The 22,683-nt window shown below is 45.8% G+C and overlaps 1 protein-coding gene across 2 annotated transcripts; it reads left to right on the top strand.

The window, feature by feature from the left end:
- The first annotated feature begins 1,162 nt into the window (after positions 1–1,162).
- Positions 1,163–20,285, top strand: KIF3A (kinesin family member 3A). 2 transcript variants are annotated; one of them, XM_064724688.1, is made up of 19 exons: positions 1,163–1,271; positions 2,561–2,843; positions 3,489–3,633; positions 3,888–3,972; positions 4,439–4,544; positions 5,294–5,433; positions 6,098–6,295; positions 6,662–6,836; positions 7,835–7,924; positions 9,545–9,616; positions 11,459–11,467; positions 13,041–13,197; positions 14,011–14,191; positions 14,471–14,581; positions 15,336–15,461; positions 16,096–16,149; positions 16,299–16,367; positions 16,584–16,708; positions 17,235–20,285. In XM_064724688.1, exons 1-19 carry the CDS (start codon positions 1,266–1,268, stop codon positions 17,281–17,283), a joined length of 2,181 nt encoding a protein of 726 aa, XP_064580758.1. In that variant the 5' UTR covers positions 1,163–1,265; the 3' UTR covers positions 17,284–20,285. The 2 variants fall into 2 exon arrangements, with proteins under 2 accessions (XP_064580758.1, XP_064580757.1); XM_064724687.1 differs by lacking the exons at positions 9,545–9,616; positions 11,459–11,467.
- The last annotated feature ends 2,398 nt before the right edge of the window (positions 20,286–22,683 follow it).

Here is a 22,683-nt window from a genome sequence, read left to right as displayed (position 1 = left end):
TGTGTTGTCATTACCGGTGCGTGCCCGCCCTGTGACACACCGGTCAGTTTGGTGGGGGAGGTCTGCCAGGTACAGATCAGCTCTATCCACATTCCTGCTCCTGCAGGAATGCAGAAATGCAGAATGATCCTCCCTCTGGCAAAAATACAGCACAGCCCAGGTACAGCCCTTGGTTTGTGTCTGTGCTGGGTGCTGGGGATCCTGGCCTTGCCCAGGGTCCTGGTGGTCTGCAGCAAAGGCAAAGAGGGGAGGAGTGGGGCTGGAGCAATGCTCCGTGACCTGCCAATGGGATTTGGGTGTGCAGGAATACCTGGGGGGAACAAGACAAATGTGATTCAGGGCATCAGGTACTGGGGAAACTATTCCTGGACCTCTTCTGTTGAGTAAAATTGTCTTTGACTCTTAAGGACATAGATTATGAAAGGACAAGGTCAGATTGTTGGAATAATTTAATTTAATTCCTTTAAGCAACTGACACACGGACAGTGTGATGTTGGGAGTAGGAGAGAAGCAGATGAGGCTGTGAAGGATCCCAGCAGTACGCTGTGAAACTTTACACTAAATTACAAATAACTTGGGAATGTGCTTCATTAGCGCAGGACTAACTGACTTTTGTGCCACTTGGACTGTACTGCTTGTTTATATTTAAGTTATTCTGCAGTCCCTCTATTTCACCAGCAATTCAAAATGTTACAGTCAGGAAAAGGAGGAGATGGATTTTCCTCCTTGTGTGGAGAACAGGCTGGGGCTTGCAGCCCTGTCACAGACGCAGAGCCCCCTCAGACCCCATGGAGCCCTTCCAGAGCAGTGGAGCCTTGTCAGAGCCCCTGGAACCCTGTCAAACCCGCTGGAGATCCCTCAGAGCCCCGTCAGCTCCTCAGAGCCCGTCGGGCCCCGTTGTGAGCCCTGTCACCCCTCACAGCCCCCACTCTCCCCGCTGTGAGCCCTGTCACCCCTCACAGTCCCCGCTATCCCTGTTGTGAGCCCTGTCACCCCTCACAGCCCCCGTTTCCCCGGGCCGTGCCCAGCTCGCCCCGCCCGCCCGCCGTTCCCATGCCGACGGGACGCTCCGCCCCCCGTCGCCGCTCCGCCGCCGCCATTGGTTGCGCTCCCCTCGGCCCCGCCTCTCCCCGCCCGCCGTTGGCCGCGCGGCCGCCGCAGCGCGCGGGGGCCGGCCGCGGGGCGGGGCGCGCAGGCGCGGTGCTGTTATTGTTCCGCGGTGCTGCCGCCTGGCCCGGGCTGCCGCGGCCGCCATCGTCATCGCCATGCCGGTGAGATGCGGGGGGGACGCAGGGTGCGGCCCCCGGGGCTGCCCGGGCACTACGCACCGCCGCCCGCCGCGCCCGGGGTTCGCAGAGCCCGTCGGCTCCGTGCCCATGTGCGCGCGGGAGGCGCAGGGCGGGCGGTGCCTGTCAGGCCGAGCGGGCCGGGGGTGATGAGGGGCGGCGGCGGCGGCACCTTGGCAGCGGGGAGCGGCGGTCCGGCCGCCCCGGAGGGTCCCGTCCCGTATCCCGGGGGCTCGTGGTGACACCCACATCCCGCTGCCGGTTTTGGCTGGCGCCTCGTGTGCCGTCCCTCCCCCGCTCAAGCGGGGCTGAGCCGCTCTCTGCGTTCAGCAGGACGCAAAAGCCGCTGCTGAGGCCTGAGAGGAATGGGGGCAGGTGGCAGCTGCAGGGAGAGGCGCTTGGAAAGGGTTTGTTTCGGCTTGACAGCCAGCGTAGCTGCTCTAGGAGCAGTTAAACGCTCAGCTGCAGCACCTCTAGCCCACGGGAGTGTCTCTTAACTACATTCATCAGCCGTGCTTCAAAATTTGTTTTGGTAACTAGATGAAAGAAAATGAATGTGAGGTTTTATAATACAACATTCAGGTATTCTAAAGGATTAAACTTAAGTATGTATGCTGAGGGTTGTAATTGGAATGAATTCCCTTCAGCCAGCACTCCCTGGTATCTGGTTCTGTGCTCTGTGGGGTTTGAGAGTGTATAGTCAGTGTTACTGAAAAAGAATGTCGTGGATGCACTGAATTCCAGCAAACTTCTTGCAGATTGCAAGGTGAAATTGATTCTTGAAAAAAATTCTTAGATGATGTTGAATGTGAAATGCGCAAGGTTTACTTATTCAGTTTCCATGTTGGCCAGCCGAAGAAGATCCCATTGCCTGAATAAGTGCGTTATTCTGTCAGCTTTAGTTGTAAACCAGTCCTGGTTTTAAGTCTCCAAGTTCATGATCTGCTGGAGATGTATCTGCCCAAGCTGATGCATCAGTGTTTATGCTTAAACACACAGTAGTTTTATAGTGGGAAATGGCAGGGCTAGATTGGCTATTAGGAAGAGATTCTTCCCTGTGAGTGTGGTGAGGCTGTGGCACAGGCTGTCCAGAGCAGCTGTGCTTGTCTCATCCCTGGAAGTGTTCAAGGCCAGGCTGGAGCAACCTGCTCCAGTGGAAGGTGTTTTTGCCCATGGCAGGGGGTGGAACTGGGTTTCTTGCAGCCCAGACCCTTCTGTGATTCTGTGTTCACACTGGTGTTACAGGCTGTGTATTTTTGTTTGAATGATTACAGATTAACAAGGCTGAGAAGCCGGACAGGCCGGAGAGCTGTGACAATGTCAAGGTGGTTGTGCGCTGCCGGCCGCTCAATGACCGGGAGAAGACCACGGGCTACAAAATGGCAGTGAATGTGGATGAGATGAGGGGAACCATCACTGTCCACAAAACTGACTCATCCAATGAGCCTCCTAAGACATTCACATTTGACACAGTGTTTGGACCAGACAGTAAACAGCTGGATGTCTATAATTTAACAGCAAGACCAATTATTGATTCTGTCCTAGAGGGATACAATGGTAAGTCCCTTGTTGTAAGGAAGGATCCCATCCTGTCTCCTGTTCTTTGCCTTGTTAAAATTCCTGCCGATCTTGTGTGAGGGAGTTTCACCTTCTGAGGGCTGTAGCACGAGATCATTTCTGTTGTGGCCTCTAACTTGAAATAGCCTGAAGGCACTGGCTGTTCTGAGTGCTCTGTGGTTGTTCCCACTGCTGTCATTAAGAGTGGTAGATGGGTGATGAAGGAGACTCCTTTGAGGTCATTTAGCTGCATGTTGTTATCCTTTATCCTCTCTTGGGAAGAGATATGTACTTATGTCATTATCAGGATTCTCAGCAGCTCCTCACTGTACAATTTCAGTACCCAGTGGAACTGAAGTGTACTAGCATTCCATGCTTTAGTCACTCTGCACTTTTAAAACAAGCTGACTTTTTTATTAGACCTCTTGCAGGCTGGATTAAGCAACAGATAGGTGCTGTTTGCCCAGCATTTCTGTTACTCCAGCCTTGTATTCCAGTAGCTACTGGAGTGGGTGGAAAATTTTAACTCCATGAAAATAGAGATGTTTGGTGCTATCAGGCTAAGAAGGGATGAAGTAAAACTGCAGTTAAGAGTTTAGAGAAGACTCAACTTCTTAAAGTTTCTTTTTTTATCTTATCCTTCAGGTACTATTTTTGCATATGGGCAGACTGGAACAGGCAAAACCTTCACCATGGAAGGGGTCCGAGCAGTTCCTGAGCTCAGAGGCATCATTCCCAATTCCTTTGCCCATATATTTGGTCACATTGCCAAGGCAGAGGGGGATACAAGGTAAGTGCCTTCCCTTGACTGCTTCTGTTTTTGTTTTTGGTTTTTAACGTGAGTCCATGTGTAGCAGGAGCCTGACCTTGACAATGACAACAGAAATGGTCCTTCTCCCAAGATGAAAGGCTGCTACTTAGGCAGTTCTTGAGGGACAGCAGGACTGTGTTGGTCTTTCAGTGTTTTCTCTGCATTCTCTGACTGTGTTTGTGGGACTTCAGCAAGTGTTTTGCTAAGTGAGCTACCCAGCTGTTCATCTGCAGGTTTTTAGTTCGTGTCTCTTACCTGGAAATTTACAATGAGGAAGTGCGGGACCTGCTGGGAAAGGACCAGACACAGAGGTTAGAGGTGAGCCTCCTCTTCTGAATGTGCTGTTTGTTTTGAATCAGAGCAATATTCTGTTTTCAAGTTCAGAGAAGCACTTGCAGGGAAGTGGGATGTTGGGCTCCTCAGCAGTTCTCTTTCCCTTGCAATGCAATAGCTGGGTGCCACTGCTGGCTTCCTTAAATCTCTTCCACTTGCTCAGTTGCACAGATTGGCTGTTCCACCTGAGGCAATTTCATACCTGCAGTTCTACCCTGAATGCCCCTCAGCAATCCTGAGAATTGGAGACTGGGATTTAAAATCCTGTCTTTACAGAGGAAAACTGTAGCATATTGTCATGCATGAGTCTTTATTCCTTGTCTGCTCTAAGTGAATTGTTTTATGTGCAAGCCAGAAAATGGAGGAATAAACCATTATACTGTTACAGTATCTTTAGAATTGCTGTGGGGGATCTCCTAGGGATGCTCAGTCTGAACTGTTTCTCCCTTAGGTGAAAGAGAGACCTGATGTGGGAGTTTATATCAAAGACCTTTCAGCTTATGTTGTAAACAATGCAGATGATATGGACAGAATCATGACTCTGGGCCACAAGAACCGTACGTAGCCTTGCTGTGGGCAGGTTTATAGCTCAGACAGAGTAAAGGTCTGGTTGCCAGACCACAGTAGGAGGTCCTAGTTCTGTTTCTGGGAATAGTGTTTGGCTGAACAGAACACAAAGGGGATCTCCTCCCATGCCTCTTTAGTGCAGGGCCAGGAAAAGAAGGCTGTGCTTCCCACAGTGGCCAGTGCCAGTGGGGATCAGCAAAGGGAGGATGCAACGAGGGCAGTCAGTGTTGTCAGAACTGCTTGTGTATCTCTTGGTCCTTTTTCCACTTCAGTTCTGATCAGGATGAACATCAGCCCTGTGCTGCAAGTGGGAGGTAATTTATGTGCTGGAAAACTTCTTAGTTAAGCTCAGATTATTTAATGACTTAAAGTTCTGATTCCTGTTCCCCTTGGCATGGATTGCTGTGTTCTTATTTCCCAAAATACAACTGTTTTCAGGGATCTGCTATGAACCCCTTAAGCTATTGATCTGTAAACAGATGAGGACAGTTGCTGGTCTTGGGAGTCTGTGGTTGGCTTAGAGCTGTAGCAGGCTGCAGGACCTTCTAGTCCAGGCTGGAAGTGCACTGCAACTTCAGTGCCCAAGAACAGACTTTGCTGCTGAGTCTGAGCATCCCTCTGCCATCTTCTGAAATACAGGGTTGGGTAAAGAGGTGGGAATGAGTCTCCTCAGAGAGCAGGAAGAGTTAGAAGATGTGATTAACTCTGAAGACATCACTGGTTTTTCCTCTGTTGAAAGGTTCTGTTGGTGCCACAAACATGAACGAGCACAGCTCTCGCTCGCACGCCATCTTCACGATCACCATCGAGTGCAGCGAGAAGGGCGTGGATGGCAACATGCACGTGCGCATGGGCAAGCTGCACCTCGTTGACCTTGCTGTGAGTAGGACCAGCCAGCTCTTTGGCAAGACACTTGATTTGGGTTGCTGAGGTTTTTCCTGAGGGTTGTGACCATGTTGTTCATCACTTGCAGGTTCCTTCCCTCAGTGTCACACTTTGAACCATGTAATTGTGCTGGTAAAACATGGCTTTAGCCCAAGATTTACACTGAGGTACCTTTCCTTGGGGAGGATGCAAAAAAGTGAGACTAAAGGCATTCAACTTACTTAAATGCATTTTAACTTATTTACATGATGTGTATATAGGATGCTCTATGAAACTCTTTAAAATAATTGCAGTGTTGCTGTTTGCTCTTTCTCTGCTGATAGGAAGGGCTGTAGATGGCAGTTGGCAGCTCCAGCTGGGGTGCCTTCTAACTGCTGGCTGACCTCTCATAACATTTTTGTTCATGGGGAGGAGAATCTCCATTTTCCCAGCTGCATTGCTTTAAGCAATCCAGAATTTCCTGGCACTGAAGGCTTCTATTAAAGACTTGTTTGCCTTGTCTCTTTAACAATGTCTGTGATACTTAGCCAGGTTCTGTAATAGTGGATGAAGTGGTTAGTGACATGGCTGCTAGCAAGATTGCTGTATAGCTGATCCTGTTTGGAGGGAGATGTATTAGGGGATCTGTTTTAACTCCTGCTTCATGTTCCCTTTGCAGGGTTCTGAAAGACAGACAAAAACTGGAGCCACAGGGCAGAGACTGAAGGAAGCCACTAAGATCAACCTCTCCCTCTCCACGCTGGGCAATGTTATCTCTGCCCTGGTGGATGGCAAGAGCACCCACGTGCCCTACCGTAACTCCAAACTCACCCGGCTGCTGCAGGACTCCCTGGGGGGCAACTCCAAAACCATGATGGTGAGCTAAGAGATGCCCTTTCCACTTCCAGCTATTGGGCTGCATTTTTGCAGGGATGGCATAGTGACTTGAACGGCCTGACATTTACCTCACTAATCCTAAGCTGTTTGCAGCTTAGAGAACCTTCTGTGTGCATCTCTTTCTATCTTTTCTCTTTGCCTCTGTATGGTGAGGTTCTAAACACAGCACATGGGTACATACATGCATGAGATCAAACAGAACCTGTGCTTGGGTAGTCAAAAGTGGCATCAGTGTAGAAGCAGCAGGAAAGCTTGGGTAAGAGTAGCAGTGTGAGACTGTCAGAGCTGGGATTGGGTTCCTGCAGTGCCTTGTGCTGGCTCTGACACTGTCATCCGTGTGTTGCAGTGTGCAAACATTGGACCAGCAGACTACAACTACGATGAGACCATCAGCACTCTCAGGTATGCAAACAGAGCCAAGAACATAAAGAACAAGGCCAGGATTAACGAGGATCCCAAGGATGCTATGCTCCGCCAGTTCCAAAAGGAAATTGAAGAGCTCAAGAAAAAACTGGAAGAAGGTGAGACTCTCCTTCCCCCTTGTGTTCGTCTCTGCACTATGCTTGTTCTGTTTGAATGGAAACATTCTTTGCTACTTGAATATGTATCAGATGAGGTTGGCTGCTGGTGCAGGTCGCTGTTCTGGTTTTGTTTGCCCTGCTGGATGCCAGGGGAGGTGTCTAAGGCTGCTCGTGGGGGTCCAGCTTTCCCACTAGGTGGCACTTGGCACTAGGGTGAGTGGTGGCCTCTGGGCTGGGATCATTGTGCCCGGATTTTCCTGGGTTTCCCTAGCAAGCACAACTGACGTGGTATAGGGAATTAAACTGAACTGTAATAACAGATCACACTTCTCTGATTGGGGAGGAGGAATGCATTTATCAAAGGAAAACTGAACCAAATTTGTGGAGCTGGAGCTGGGTTTCTAAACACTGTAGGGCAACAAGAAGCCTCTTTAAGACATGTAACTTCATAGCCTCATGTCTCTTATTAGTCCATCAATATGGAGTGACCCTGCTAGAGGGATGCTTGCTAAACAGTGACCAGATGTCACAACATCTCTCTCCAGAGGTACTCACAGAACAGCTGTAGCAGTAACTCCAGCATGATTTGCTGTTTGTTGTCTGCCCCATTCAGGAGAAGTAGGAAGTGGTCAGTAATGCTTCTTTCTTTTTATTTCCTCTCAGATGGAAGTGTAAGGTGGAAGAGAAGGTATGGTAGAATCCTGCTAGGAAAACTTCATAGCTTCAGCTGTGCAAAGATGCTCTATTTTCCATAAAAAGTAGTCTCTTGAACTTTATACATTCACACTGACATCACAGCATTCAGTTGCTTATCTTGATTTTCCTGAAGTTTCCTGAGCCATGGCAAGCTGTCTGCTTTTGCAACAGTTAAGGACTTCTGCAAGTACTCATAAGTTGATGTCAGGCACTACTGTGTTTGGATAAATGCTGCTGTCAGAATAACAAGCTGATACAAGGTGAAGGAAAGCTTTTGATAAAAACCCACTCTTTTCTTTTAGGGGAAGAGATCTCCGGTTCTGAAACCAGCGATTCTGAGGAGGAGGATGACGATGGGGAGATGGGAGAGGAGAAGCGGAAGAAACGGCGGGGTAAGGCAGCAGAGATTCCTGTCAGTGCCACCAGTGTCCTCTTACCCACAGGCTGCTGTAGGAGGTGTAGCCAGAGCCAGGCAGGGACTAGAGCAGTTGTGAGATGCCCTATGCCGCTGCAATTATCATGCCTCTCCTAGAAACCAAGGCCTTTGGTGCCGTGTGTCAGAGGGACAGCTCCAGAGCTGTGTAGTTCCTGCTTCCACTCGGGTTAGCTGTTGTGTAGTTCCTGCTTCCACTTGGGTAGCTGTGCTTGTCCTGACATCATCTCTGTGGTGCTCCCCGGGTGCCGCAAGGTGGCTGCGTATGGCTTGTGGTGGTGTGGAACTTCCCCTGCTTACAGAGGTGGGAGGAAGAAGACACCAAAGATCATTTGTAGGCAGGTGTGGTTTTTATAGCCATGGGTATGATTGGAGGGGAATTCTGGCTGTGGTTTAGGCAAAGGATTCATCTGTCTTACAGATCTTCGGTAGTTGACTCTACTGGTGTCCTGTTTTATGTTGATAGAGGGAAAACTTGACCTTTGGGTGTCTTTGTGCTGACTGAAAAGCTTAATGGAGCTGCACATGCTTTTTTTGGGAGCAGTCTGAAAATCTCATGGTGGAGTTTCCTTTGTCCCACATCAGTGTTAAACTGCTGTGTACAATCTAAACTCCAGGGAATGTTGCTGAACCTGGAACTGCAGGTCACTGTACCATGGGATGCTGTGGCTTCTTGGGAGCTTGCTTTTCTCCTAGAACCCTGCTGGTAATTCCTTGTGGATAGTAGAGAAATCAAACCCAGTGCTACATCCCAAGTTCCAGCTTCTCTACTAAACTTATTTTGACATTCAAACTGCCTTCCTGTCCTGAAGCACCCACATATGTTGAAAAAAATTTCTATTAAAGCATTCCTGCTTTGAGGTGTACTCTTCATTTTGGTGTCTGTCCAAGTAGGCATAAATTACTTTTGCCATGCCTTTGGGGATAGCTGTAACAAGTTCATTTTTCACCTTTTGGTTATTTCTAGAAGTGGAAAGCTTGACTACTGTCTCCAAATCTCCTGCCCAAATCTCCTCCCAAGAGGAGACCACCTTCACAGTGCTGCTTGGAAAGAGTAGAGGGTGAATAGCTGACTTATTCAACTCCCAGAGAAGTTACTCTAGTTAAGTTCCCTGAGGGAGCTGCTTCACAGGAGTACACATTGACTGTCCCTGTGTAAGCTGATTCTGCCTTCCAGAGTGAGAAGTGCACATTGCTATGTGTGTAAGACTGGAAAGGATTCATGGTCACTGAATCCTCTGCTATGGCAGATATCCACAGCCTTCTCCACTATGATCTGGTGTTCTCTGCTGTTGTTGCTTGGAAAGGAAGCTGCCTTGGCATGTTGTTTTAAGCTGTGGTCTGATTAAGAGGGGTTTTAACTGAAATGTCTTTCTGAGCATGCAGTTTTGTGCTGGGACACGGTGGCTTTGCAAGCTGAGTCTGGGAGGGATCCTAGCAAGTGCTTCCTAATGGGAACCTGTGCTTTTTTTGAACTAGGTTGCTGGCTCTTCTGGGTTTCTTTCCTTCAGAACTAACTTCCCATCTGCATGTTTCTTCCTCTCTGGGTTTTTCTGTGGGACGCATTTCTGTTTTCCAGGCAGTAGCAGCAGCAGTAGTTCAGACTCCACATGCTCTGTCATAGAGAAACCTCTGGATAAGTCCTTCACTAGTGAGTGGGAGCTCTTAAGTCCTTTAAGCTTTGGCCTTTCCATAATCTGCACACTCCATTTTGCAATGTTGCACTTTTCCCTGCTTTGTCTGTTGAAAAGATAAACCTCAAGCTGTAACTCTGCTAAAGCATGCCTTTCCTTTGCTGCTTCCATGCTTGAAACAGTTACTCAACGTGCACATTGTTAGCCAGATATGGGAGAGAATAGGAAACAATGTAGTAGGCTGCTTGAGCCAGATTTAAAGATAATTGAGAAATAACAGGTTAAAAAAATCCAGTTTGCAGCTTGTGTTAAATGCACCTTTTAAAATACAGGGGGAAAAATCTGAGCTAAATTTTTACAGGATTTGCTACAATATGAATTCATGAAAAGGACTGCTAGATATGTATTCTGTATTATATTGGACTCTGCCTTCTCAGAATTAATGTTGGAGAGCAATCAATCATGAGGCTTATACTAGGAGAGAAAATGTGGCAATGCTTGGTTGATTTGCTTTATTTTTGCAGATACTTTAAAAAATATCCTTGGTGGTTAAGTGCCCCATAATACTAAGCTCTTGATCTCTGTGGGACTTAGTTCAGAGGAACAGAAGATCCAGATTTTGGTCTAGTAGTAAGGAAAGTCTGGGCTGCTCCTGGGCAGAGAGGTCACTGTGCCTGTAAAAACCCATAGTCAGTGAGAACTGAGGAAACAAATCACATTTTGGGACTTGGCTTTTGGGGACTTCACCTGGTGTTTTTATCCTGGACAGAAGCACTCCTCTCTCCTCCCCGTGTGGAGAGACCCTGGGAAGTATTGCTGTGTAGTTCACTCCCTTTTACTCTGTTAGTGGAGAGCCTCAGCACAGAGAAGGGTGGTAGCAGGGTTAGAGGGAACACAACCTGGGGGAGACCCTTGGTGGATCCTATGACTGTAGCCTGGGAATTCCAATTGCTTCAATCCTGCTCCTTTAAAGCTTGCTTGGAACCTGTTTTATTTGGATGAGGACAGTTAATAGCAAACTGCTGATGTGTCAGCAGGTGCATGAGCCCATCTCCTGCAGCTTTGGGGACAGCTCTGCAGGGGAAGTTGTGCTGGGCTTTTGGCATTTGGGATAAGTGTAGCTTTTTGTGGTTTGGGATATTAACTGTCCTCTAGTGTGACCCTCCTGCATGTGGTGTCTTTCATTATCCCTTTCCTATCCTGCCTTTTTTGTTGCGCTTGCTTGAATAACCAAAAGTGGCTCTATACCTCTATGGAAGCACCAGTTACTGCAAATTAACCTACTAATCCCCTGTGTAATTACATGGAGAAATCTTGTGTTGAGACTCCCTGTGTGCAACTGTCTTGTATCTTGCAAAGAATTGGCTTGGAAATCTTGGTTAAAACTTAGAACATGTATTCTGGATGCTAATATTTTACAGGTAATATAATAGAATTGGCTCTCTTGAGTGTGGGGAGCATTAAGTTTGTTAATTGAAGGAGAAATCCACCCCTTTTAACTGTTTCTTAGGTCATGATCCTTGCAGCTGGCTCCTAATGTTGTGTTTAGATCCAGCATTGCATTGAATGGGCAGAAGAATGCAAGAGTGAGCTGAAGAATATCCTGGATTTGCAGAGCACTCTGAAGCACAGACACATTCTCTGCTTTAGCATAACATGATGCATTAGTGTTTGCTCTAATAGAAGAGTTTTTAGTTATGATTCTCATATTTTCTACCTTAGAAACGTGAATATGAAATTGTTGTTTGTTCTGGTGCTGATCTTTGTCCAAAATGATCAAAGCAATAACATTTTCTCTCCTCCTCTTTTTATGTTCGCTGCCTCTCTGCGATTTGCTTTCTACTTCCTCTTAACGCAAGATCAAGCAGGTTGGTGTAATTGATTTTCACCTCCTTACATTTGCAAAGCTTGTAAAATGATCTTACACCTTGCTTCACTTCACCTTTTTCTCTTAAACTGAGAATATATAGGTCCGTGTCTTAATAATAAGAAGACTTTATCTGGCTTATCTCGTATGATGGGCTCTGTATAGCACTTCCAGAAAGCTTCTTACTTAAAGACTAATTAGGGAGAGATTTTTGCACCACAAGCCCAGAAAGAAGTGCTTATTATCTGATTCTGAAGTGTAGCAGATGGCAGTGAAGATGTTTGCTGTAGTGGTGAAGTCCTTGCCTTGCAACAAAATTAATTAAAGCTCTTGTGCACATGAAGAACTGAATGTGCAGATGTGAAAATATGTTCATGCATGTTTACATATGCAGTACAGTTTGCTGGAGTGTTTGTGTATAATGTGTATATGATTATAAACAAAATACATGTATATAAATGAAGCTGGGTCTTTTGAAGACTGGAGAAGGAGAAGCCTTTTACTGAACAGCTTCCTTGACTGTGTTCTGACTGTGCATTGTGTCACCATGGAAAGCAGTCAGGTGGCAGTCAGTGGCTCCTGTTAGTTTCAAGTACAGCTGGATTCTACAGAGTAGGGTTTTTTCATGTCTAGAAAAGCAAGAAAATTGGGAATTCACTTGTGAATAAATGGATATTTAGGTATTGTGGATTTGAGGAAATGCATTCTTATTCCACATAACCCCCCAGGATCTCTATGTTCACCTGCCTTAGGCACTCCTGGGATTGCAATGAAAGTTGGCTCAAGACTTGCAGAGTGGCTTTCTAGAGCAGCAGTCTCACACTTTGTTTCAAATTTGGGGTGTTTGGGACTAATCCTTGAGGTCAGTAGGTTCAGTGAGTTGCTCTGGCCACTCCCTTTGTAGCCCTACAAGACATGGACCTGGTGTGCTGCTGTGGCAGTTCTGTTGTAAAGACACAGCTGATTGAGCCAGAGCCAACTCGGTGCTTTCAAATCTGTGGGCAGTCACTGTTACATAGACCAGATATCATCAAGAAGTTTCTTTAGTTGCCTGATTTTCACAGGGCTGTTCTGAATTTCTGTATTTCCATAGTAGTGTTTTCTTAACAATATCTACAAGCTCACTTTGGAATGGATAAGCCTGTAAGGAGGGCAGTGAATGAGGGGAATGGTGCAGATGCTAATCTGAACTTTGAGTTTGTAACTCTTGGTAGCTGAGCTCTTGTAGCTGTGGGTCCTGTGGCCTGATGTGCATTGTTAGAACATCAGGGTTTCCTTATTGGGCTTCTCTTCAGCCAGTGTTCCTTCTCCAGGTGTTCTTTGTATGTTTTATATTTTGGGGACATTAGGTTCCAGTGATAGTTACACAGCATTGCTGCTCAGTAGGAGCTGGTGGCAACTGGCCAATCTTAAAATGGGATTTGAAGGACTGAGCTTTGCCCATTTTGAAGCTGTTACTTAATGAAATTTTTGTTAATTGCAAGTATTGAATCTGAACTTGGAAAAAGTGCTGTGATACAGATTTTGATTTACTTTTCAGTGAACTAACTTGTTTCCCCATATCTGTTTGAAAGGCAAAAAGAAAGTTTCTCCTGATAAGATGGTAGAGATGCAAGCCAAGATTGAAGAGGAGAGAAAAGCTCTTGAAACTAAGCTTGATATGGAAGAAGAAGAAAGAAATAAAGCCAGAGCTGAACTGGAGAAGAGAGAAAAAGACTTGCTCAAAGCTCAGTGAGTACCATGCTCTGAGCAGTTTGTGTGGGTTGTTCCTTCCTTAATCATACAGATATCTGGAGATGCATGTAGGATGCCTGTCAAACTTTGCAGAAAGTGAACACCTTGCTATTGTCAAGGTGAAAGAGGAGCTTATTCTGCTTTGAGAGCATAGAGTATATGGGAAAGAGAAACTTCTATCGTCTTGCCACTTCTTTTCTTAACTTTACTCAGTTGTGCAAGATAGCCTAGAAACATAAATTAATCTCCCAAGAGCTGTGAGGAGCAGCAGTACTGCTCTGTAAGAGGCCAGCTTTCCTGCAGCACAGCCACAAGCATGGCATTTTGGGTTAGGGGTGCTCTGTTCTGAAGCCAGAAAGCTGCTAAGGTCACACTATGCCATGCAAACAGACTGCTCCAGCAGCAGCCAGCATTCCTGCTTTGCACTTCAGCAGCTGCCTTGATCTCTGCTCACTCCCCTCTATTTCAGCTGCTGCCTCTGGGCATTGCTGTGCTGGCAGGGCCCTTTTGGGCAGAGGGTGCCTTGAGTAGCCTGGGGATGTCACTGGGTGCTTTCAGCCCCTCACGGAGGTCACTTGCTGTGGGAGGCACTTCTCTGTTGACTTGGTTTTGCTTGAGAGAAAGTGGTGGGAGCTGGAGCTTGAGGAATTTGCTGCTTTCACTTGCACTACCTCACCCCCAGTTAAGCCCTCAGCAGCAGGACAAGTTTTTCCAGCCCTGTCAGTGCTGTCTGGGCTATAAAACCAAGCTGGACCTGATGCCTGCTGAGCCTGGTAGGACAGGAAGTCTCACACCTACCTGTCTGTCTAGGCAGGAGCACCAGTCCCTGTTGGAGAAACTCTCTGCATTAGAGAAAAAGGTGATTGTGGGAGGAGTGGACTTGCTGGCAAAAGCAGAGGAGCAAGAGAAGCTTTTAGAAGAATCAAACATGGAGCTGGAGGAGCGAAGGAAGAGAGCGGAGCAGCTTCGCAAGGAGCTCGAGGAGAAGGAGGTGGGCTGTCTGCTGTGGCTGTCTGCCAGCTGCAATGGCAGGGCACACCAGGATGTGTTACCCAGGTGGGCTCTGCTCTGGGAGCACTGCAGGAGCCACCCCTCCACAGGCCACTTGCTGGCTGTGCAGCTCCTGCAGGTCTGAGCCAGCCTGCCTCAGCCAGGCCTCTGTGCTCTTGGCAAATGCTTGGTTTGTTCAAGTAGTTTTTCCTCTTGTTCATACTGTTGCAGGGAGTTTCTGTGATTGTTAATGTGTGTGTGTGCTAAATGTTGTCCACAGCAAGAACGTTTGGACATTGAGGAGAAGTACACCAACCTCCAGGAGGAAGCACAGGGGAAAACCAAAAAACTGAAGAAAGTTTGGACCATGCTTATGGCTGCAAAGTCAGAGGTCAGTATCTAAAGTCCTCAGCCAGTGGTCCTGGGAGGCACTAGAGCTGGGAAGGGTAAGCCATCAGCTTTGTAATGCTGGAAAATGTGCTGTATGTTTAGAAATGTTTTTCTGTACTGTGCATTTTGCTCACATAATTCAAAAATACTAAGTCTGGAGTTGGAGCTTTAGAACAGCATGCTGTAGAGCTTTTCCCCACGCCAGGCTGAGAAGGGTTATGTGTGACACCTTAAGATATCAAGACCTTCAAGGAAAACCACTGATTATTTCTGAAACAAAATGCAAGTTGCTTTTTGGCAGCCCCATGTTCTGCTTTGCTGCAGCCCAAAGGTTTCTCTGCTCTGAGCTGCCTGTCCTTTAGGACTGATGACCTTGTTACCTCATCCTCAGTCACTGGAGCAGTGTATCTTTGGCTGGTAGCTGGAGCTCCTGTTTCATAAAAAATGCATTTGGTTTTTGGGATCGGAGATTTTCCTTGAAACCTTGCCAGTGATGCAACTTGTCTCATGCTCTTCATCTAGTCTCAGCTGAATCAGCTTGGCAGAAGGCCAGTTCTGGGTTTATGAAACTGAGAACTTAATGTTGTTTTCAGCCATCTGAGCTGAAATCTTTCAGACGATTTATTGTTCAGAGATATTCTGGTACTAATAACCAGAATTTGCTTTTGTTTTCCAAAAACCTCATACAGACAAAAGATGCTGTTACCATGTCTAAAGATAAGTCTGATGCCTCTCAATGCCTGGTTTCTTTTCAGATGGCAGATCTACAGCAAGAGCATCAGAGAGAGATTGAGGGGTTGCTGGAAAACATTCGGCAGCTGAGTAGGGAGCTGCGGCTTCAGATTCTCATCATAGACAACTTCATTCCTCAGGACTACCAGGTGAGGGCAAAGCTCCTGAGCCTGGGGCAGGAGTTGTGCTGTGCTCATTTCAGTTCTCTTGCAGCATATTTTCCTAAAGGCTTATAAAAATAAGAAAACCACATTGACCACATTGTTAACTGGTGTATTCACTCTCTGCCCATGCAGTGGGTCTGTTCAAAGTCTTTTTTTTTGGTTTTCCACTAGCTTGAAGTTGTGCTATTAACACAAAGACTGGATTTTTAAATCTTTGACATTCTTTGTGACTCCAGTATACAGAAAATTCACAATGAGCTTAAATATAATGCACACTATTTAATGGGAAAAGGGAAATTCTTTTTATAGTTTTCATTTATTCTGTATTACAGCGTTTGCTTACTGCTGTATTGATGGTGTTGGCATAATGGAAATCCCATGCTTTAGGGGGCTTTTCAGTACATACAGTTTGGGAGTGGTATTTTTCTCTTCTGTAGACTTCAGGATATACATGGGGGTGGTTTTTGCTCAGGATGTAGCTGTCCTGATAGGAACAACTTGTAAGGAATCAAGACTGTTCTCAAGCAGCTTGCCCAGGCCTTAGGATGTATGTTCTGGAAAGTGCACCTGGAGGGTAGGTTGTGCAAGTCTAACACTCGCTGTCCTGACTCCTTTGTAGGAAATGATTGAGAACTACGTTCACTGGAATGAAGACATAGGAGAGTGGCAGCTGGTAAGAGTGGTTGCCTGGCTTGTGTACAAGTTAATGTTGGTATGAGCTTCTGAGGGGTTTCACTGAGCCCAGGAAGAAGCTGCTGAAGCTGCAGTCAGTTTCACTGTGAACAGTGGACTTGGCTAACAAACCTTTATTTCTGCTTACAGAAATGTGTCGCATATACAGGGAACAACATGAGGAAACAGACACCTGTCCTGGATAAAAAAGAGAAAGATGTGAGTGACTGTTGAATTAATTGAACTGTACAGGCCCAAGTCCTGCCTGAGATTGCTGCTCTGTATTTAGAGCCAAATTGTCCAATCTCAGCTGACAGTCTCAGTCTCTTTTCTTTTGAAGATATGAGTCTTTGAGTATCATGAAAGCACCATTGATAAATGTATAAAATTATTCAAAATTAATTTGTCTGATGAGATTTTCTGGTGTTTTTCCAGCCCTTTGAAGTGGACCTTTCCCATGTTTACTTAGCCTACACTGAAGAAAGCTTGAGGCAATCTCTGATGAAGCTGGAGAGGCCGAGAACTTCAAAAGGAAAATCCAGGCCCAAGACAGGGAGAAGGTGAAGAACTCTGTGGTATTTATATGCAATGAGGGATTTACCCAAGGGAAGGCTGAAGTTTGTATATGCAAACTCACCACAAGTCTTCAAACATTTGCTTAATGAAAAGGCAAAGGACAAAATTTTTGCATGGTATAGTTCAGTGTTGCCAGGTGTGACAGAACCAAGTCTCTTTAGCACACTAAATCTTGTCCAGAAAGACTTGTCTAGGGATTTACTGGTGTTCTTTTGCTGCATTCTCCTCTTCCAGCTCCTTGCTTTATTTTGCTGCATTTGGTGGCCCAGTTTAACCCAATCTGGCACAGTGCAAGTGCAAACACTGGTACCAGTGGAGAGGAGAGGGCTGTTTGGGGAGAGTTCAGCATATGCTTTCTTGTGCTTTTTGTTTGGTTGGTTTTGCTTATGGAGAAGTCATGTCATGTCATGTAGTTTTGACTTTAAATGTGGCTGGTCCCTGTCCTTCCTAGACAGCATAATGATGTGTGTGTGGTGTTGTTTTTCCCTTTCCTTTCTGCTCTCCAAACAGAAAACGCTCGGCCAAGCCAGGAGCTGTCATTGACTCCCTGCTGCAGTAGTGTCACCTGGTCAGAATTCCTGTAAAAATCAGTGAGTGTATAAGGTTTGGCCAGAATATGGAATTCAAGAGATGGCACAGTTTGACATGGCTATCATTTTTTTATTTAAAAAAATGTATTTTTCCTTAGTTGCCTGTATATTGTATGTTATATTAACATAATATTAAAATGGTATGTATGATTGATGGTTGTGAAATTCCATCTATTAAGTGTGTTGTGCAGGGAAACTTGTTGGTAATCCTTGTTGAAATGTATAGAAAATAGGGTTCTAGATGTGTGTTTAAGTGCTAGATGTGTTAGTTCAAAACAGTTAATGAAATCCTGAAATTAAGGCTGGTAAATCTGACTTATGCCCTGCTTTGCACATAACTGGCAGCTTTCACTGTTGTCCTCTGTTGCACTGATCTGTGTTTGAATGTAGTTGCTGCAAACCTTTAAGAGCATCAAATCTTTTTATTTAATATTCCTCACTGTGGCTGTTAACACACTGTGTTATGTGTTGGATACACAGTCCTTTTCCCTTTTTGCTGTCTTGCTGTACAGAGAAAGTAGCTGGGTAGGAAAAACACAAACACATGAGATTGCTGAAAAGGGACCATAGGTGTCTAATAGTTCTTTTGTTTTTATCAGTTTGTTTGTGATCTGCTGGCACTGTGGAGAATGAGATCTTGGATATTAAGGCAGAAGAGAGCTTTTTTTCCTTCTTCTAAGGTTGTGTTACTTTGGCAGCTTTCTATGCTTCAGGGTTGGTATTTTTGTGAGTAGTTTTGTAATCTGAACAGCTGAGATGCTTTAAGGAGGGTGCTGTAATAACACCAGGACTCAGTGTCAGCCATGGGGCTGTGGCTCTGTTTCCTCATCCCTGGCTGCAAGGCACTGGGCCACTGAGGATAAATTTCTCTCTCCTTTAGTAAAACAGAAGGAATTGTCCAATTTTCCCAGAACAATATCCCCTGACCTAGCTGGTGCTGTGTTCCTGTGTATGCTGTGTGCCTCTCTGGCTGTGCTCTGAGAGGAAAAAATTTTTGGTCTCTGATAAAAACCATTTATTTGTGGTGGCTGCTCTTTTTATTTGATATTTATGCTGCTAATAGACACATATCACTTTAATATGTTGCTTTTGTGTCACAGAGAAAATGCCTCTCCTTCAGACTGTGTGTGTTTTCTAACTCCTCTCATCAGCTGTGGGTGTCTCAGCAGCTCCTGTGCAGGGTGGAGGGATGAGCTGTGACCTCATCTTAGTTCCTGGAGGATTAAAAGCTGTGATTGCTCACAGGGGAAATGGAGTCCTTCAGTGTGACAGAAAACAAGGCAGCTCCTCAGGTGACTTGAGTCCTTGCTAGTAGCCACATCTGCTTTTACCAGAAAGTTCCTGTGAAGTACTTAAAGACATCAAATTCCCTTTATTTCTGTCATGATGGTTATCTGGAGGTACCTTGGGGTCTATGACAGGATCTGTAATAGTTAAAATTGGTCTTGTAAGGACATCTTGCTCTGAAGGATATATTCAGTGCTATTCTAAACAAGTTGTAAGCTTTTTCCTGGTGTTTTTAATGGGTTTTTTTCAGGATCATGACCTGGAAGAACATGCTGCCCTCTCTGTTGGGGGGAGTGCCACCTGAATTCATACAACATACAGATGCAAACACTAGCATTTGTTTTTTCTAGCCTGTCATTTAGGGGTAAATACTCAGAAACTTTCTTGATTGAAGCTGTAGTTGGTTTTGCTTGTGAAGAGCTGACCTTATCTTAAATGTGCTTGACTAGAGTTGGATTATCTCTTATTACATACATATATACTTCTCATCAAAATATCCAGACTGAAAATGGCTTAAATGCTGCTTAAAGTCTTCCAGTTCTGAGTCCCAGCAGATAGATGCATAGCTGTGGCCTGTACTAGCTCTCAGAACCAGGGATAACTTCTGTTTCCTTTTTGTGTTCTATCTTGTGCTAACATTTCTTGAATGATCTGGTTTTGCAGGAGTTAACCAGAACTGTGCTTTCAGAAATACCATTAAAAATCCTTTTACCTGACAGGTATCAGTTCCTCCAAGGTACTGCTATGAACCATGGCACTCCATTTAAAATATTTAAATATTTAAAATGCTTCAGATTTAAAGGCATGTAATTTACAATTAACATAATAGTCCTGCTGCTGAAAACCTTGGTACTCTCCATGTTTAAGTGAGCCTTGGAGCAGGGGTAAACAATAAGTAATTTCTTGCACACCTTTAATTGGCAGATTGGAGAAACTGGTTATCTCCTGTTGCAGAGGCTTGGAGGACAAATTATTTGCTCTGTAAGAGGATTTTAAATAAAGTGGAACACCCTCATGGTCATGTGCCCTGTCAGTTGGGCTCACCTGTTAAGTTCTGGGAAGTTTCTTGCAAAACCAGGAGTTGGGCTTGTGGATTTATCACATGGGGCCTCTCTATAGGCCTGCCCATCTGTGAATGTCTCATGGGCCAATAATGTGTTTTAATAAGGCAAGGATTTGATTTATATGGACTTTAAAGAGTTTAATACAGCCTTTCTTATTGTGGGTCAGTATGTGCTCTGTGGTATTTATCAAAACTCATCTTGCATAACATACACTGTGTGTGCTCATCTTTGCATTTGCTAACAGAAGATTCTCCTCATTCCAGAACATTGACCTTAACAATGAGATTTTTGCTTAATGTTGTGTAAATGAATTATTTAATATTTAACTTGTTCCTAATCCTTTAAGAGGAGGGGAAATGGTCCTTAGTGCCTTTTACTGACTACACTGTCTGCACATGTCCAGCTTTCACCTTTCTCCACAGTTCTGCTTAGCCAGGCCTGCATAGAGGGAAAAACTGCTACTCTGTATAATTTGTCTTTCTGTTTATTGTTTTTTTAACTCTGTTTATTTCTGACTATTTCTTGTTTTATTAAAGCTAATTCATTATACTGTATATATCAATATTGTGTCCCTGGAGCATGTTCATACCATGAAATAAAATTCTTGATTCCTAATTCCACCCTGTGTGCATGTTTTCCAAATAACATTATGCATAGCATATCTTTTTAACTCAGTTGTGTGAGGAAGGCTGGGTGAGGTGCCTCTGTGGCTCTGAGCTGCCCAGCGTGCTGGAGAAGTGTTTGGGGTGTGTTGGAGCCTTGTTGCCAAACCTCAGTGAAGTGAGGAGGGAATGTCAGCCCTGGCTGCTCCCTTTGCAGCTCCAGCATGTCCTTTGGGGTTCCCACCTCTCAGGAGTATGCCCCATTTGTGGCCTGGCTTCTCCCCTCTTTGGCTTTTCTTTCTGTTTAAATCTGTGTTCCTTGTGCTAGCATGAGCTTAATGCCGTAGCAGGACAAAGTGTTTGGCAATTCCTAGTCACACTATGTCACAGACACATTTTATGAAAAATCCTTTCCTTAGGATTTTTTTCTCCTGAGAAGCTGAGAGGCCTTAGGAACAAAATGTAACCAATGGTTATCTGCTGCTGTGGAATGCAACAGGTGCATCTGTGATTGGTCCCATGTGGTTGTTTCTAATTAATGGCCAATCACAGTTCAGCTGTCACAGACTGTGTGGTCAGGCACAAGATTTTATTATCATTCTGTTCTTCTCCTTTCCTTGCAAGCCTTCTGATGAAATCCTTTCTTCTATTCTTTTAGTATAGCTTTAATATAATATATATATCATAAATTAATAAACCAGCCTTCTGAAACATGGAGTCAGATCCTCATCTCTTCCCTCTTCCTGGGGAACACCACCACAACACTACCCTTGCTCCATAAACTTGGAACTCTCTTAACTGTTGCCTTGTGTAATGTCCTATACAATGCCAGCACATTTAATCCAAAAATACATTTATTTAAAGAATAATACATAATCTTTGAAAAATAGGGTCATAGTTTAAAAAGGCAGTGTGTTTTTTCACTTCAGACTCTTAAACTCTTCTTGGAGGATGTGGTCTAATTCCTTGAGGAAATTCTTCAGTGAGGTAGTGCTGCCTGGTGCCACAGGACATGGCTTCTGGAATGGGAAAAGGGCTGTTAAAAATCTTGCTGGGGTGGGATTGGCTTCTGCAGCTTGGCTTGGGCTGCCAAGGGTGGTGGGAGAGTAAAACAAAAACAGTGGCCAAGGGAGATGCCTGAGGGCAGTGGCAGCGTGGCACTGCTGTGGGCAGTGCAAGGGGAACTGTGCCTCACCTTGTGCCTTGCTTTGCCCAGGCTCAGCAAGTTGTAGTAAATGCCCCCGAGCTCCCTGTGGCAGCTCTTGGTCTCCCGAGCAATTGTGGCAGCTTTGCAGAAGATCTCTGTGTTGTTACCTCTCTGGAAAAAGACACATGGCTTTTTAAAAACTTTTGTATAGTCATTGCTCTTATTAGCAGCAGATTAAAACAAATAATAAATTTCTATCCTAAAGGATAGGTGAAAATTGTGGTTTGAGGTGCCAAAGCCTCCCTGAAGGTTCCCAGCTCCATCTGTGCACAGCTGGCACTGGTGCCATCCCTTTCCTGGTGAGGAGAGATTGAGCCCTGGCAGAAGCTGTGGCAGTGTGCACAGAGGGAACCCCCTGTGCTGGAGCACCGTGCTCCTGCTGCAGTGTGCATGTGGGACCCTGTGGAGCTGCTTTGGGCAGGCAGGGAGGCTGCAGGGATAATCTGAGAAGAGTTTGCCTTCCTTAGGGGCTTGGAGAAGCCCTATGGCACAGACACCTGGGAGATGAGCAGTGCTGGTGGCAATAACAAACTGATTTGACCTTCCCTGGGGGATGTTCCCAGTGCTGCCTGCTCTATCCCAGCTTTCACAGTGTCTTCAAACAAGTAAGTGACCAGCCTGTCCCTGTGAGTGTGGGGCTGTGCAGCATCTCAGGCATCTCCTCTCATGAGGTGAGGGCATGGGCTTTCTGTGAAAACAGGAACTCAGGGGCTGGTGAGCGTGGCTTAGGCAGCAGTTTTCAGAGCAGAAAGAGGCCTTATTATCTGCTATTAAATCTTGTACTAACTGCAGAGGCTTCCCCAGATAAGGGGCTGAAGAGGGATACCCAGCTCTCAGGATGCTGTGCAATAGGTGTGTGTGGTTGTCTGAGCTGCTGACAGCTCTCCAAGGCAAAGGGAGGTGTTCCTCTCTCTGAAAAGCTGAACCTCTGCCTGCTGCCCAAGCACAGGTGCCCATCCCTGCCCTTCCTCTGTCCCCAGGGTGACCAGAAGCCACCAAAGCTGCTTTGGCTGGAGGTGGAGATGGGTGTGGGAAGGTGAGGGCACCTGTGCAGGGCACTGGGAGTGCTGAGAACCAGCTGGGCAGCCCAGTGTTTGTGCTGGGGGCTCACAGAGAGCTCCTGCTCCTCCAGAGCACCACACCAGGACAGGCAGGATCCCAGGCTCCCCACCTGCCTCCCACCCCCCTGTGCTCTCCTCTGGCCCCCAG

Source organism: Zonotrichia leucophrys, chromosome 13 (assembly GCF_028769735.1).
Source record: "Zonotrichia leucophrys gambelii isolate GWCS_2022_RI chromosome 13, RI_Zleu_2.0, whole genome shotgun sequence".
NCBI lineage: Eukaryota > Metazoa > Chordata > Aves > Passeriformes > Passerellidae > Zonotrichia > Zonotrichia leucophrys.
Note: the sequence above shows the minus strand (reverse complement) of the source record. Positions and strands in the feature narration are given on the sequence as shown.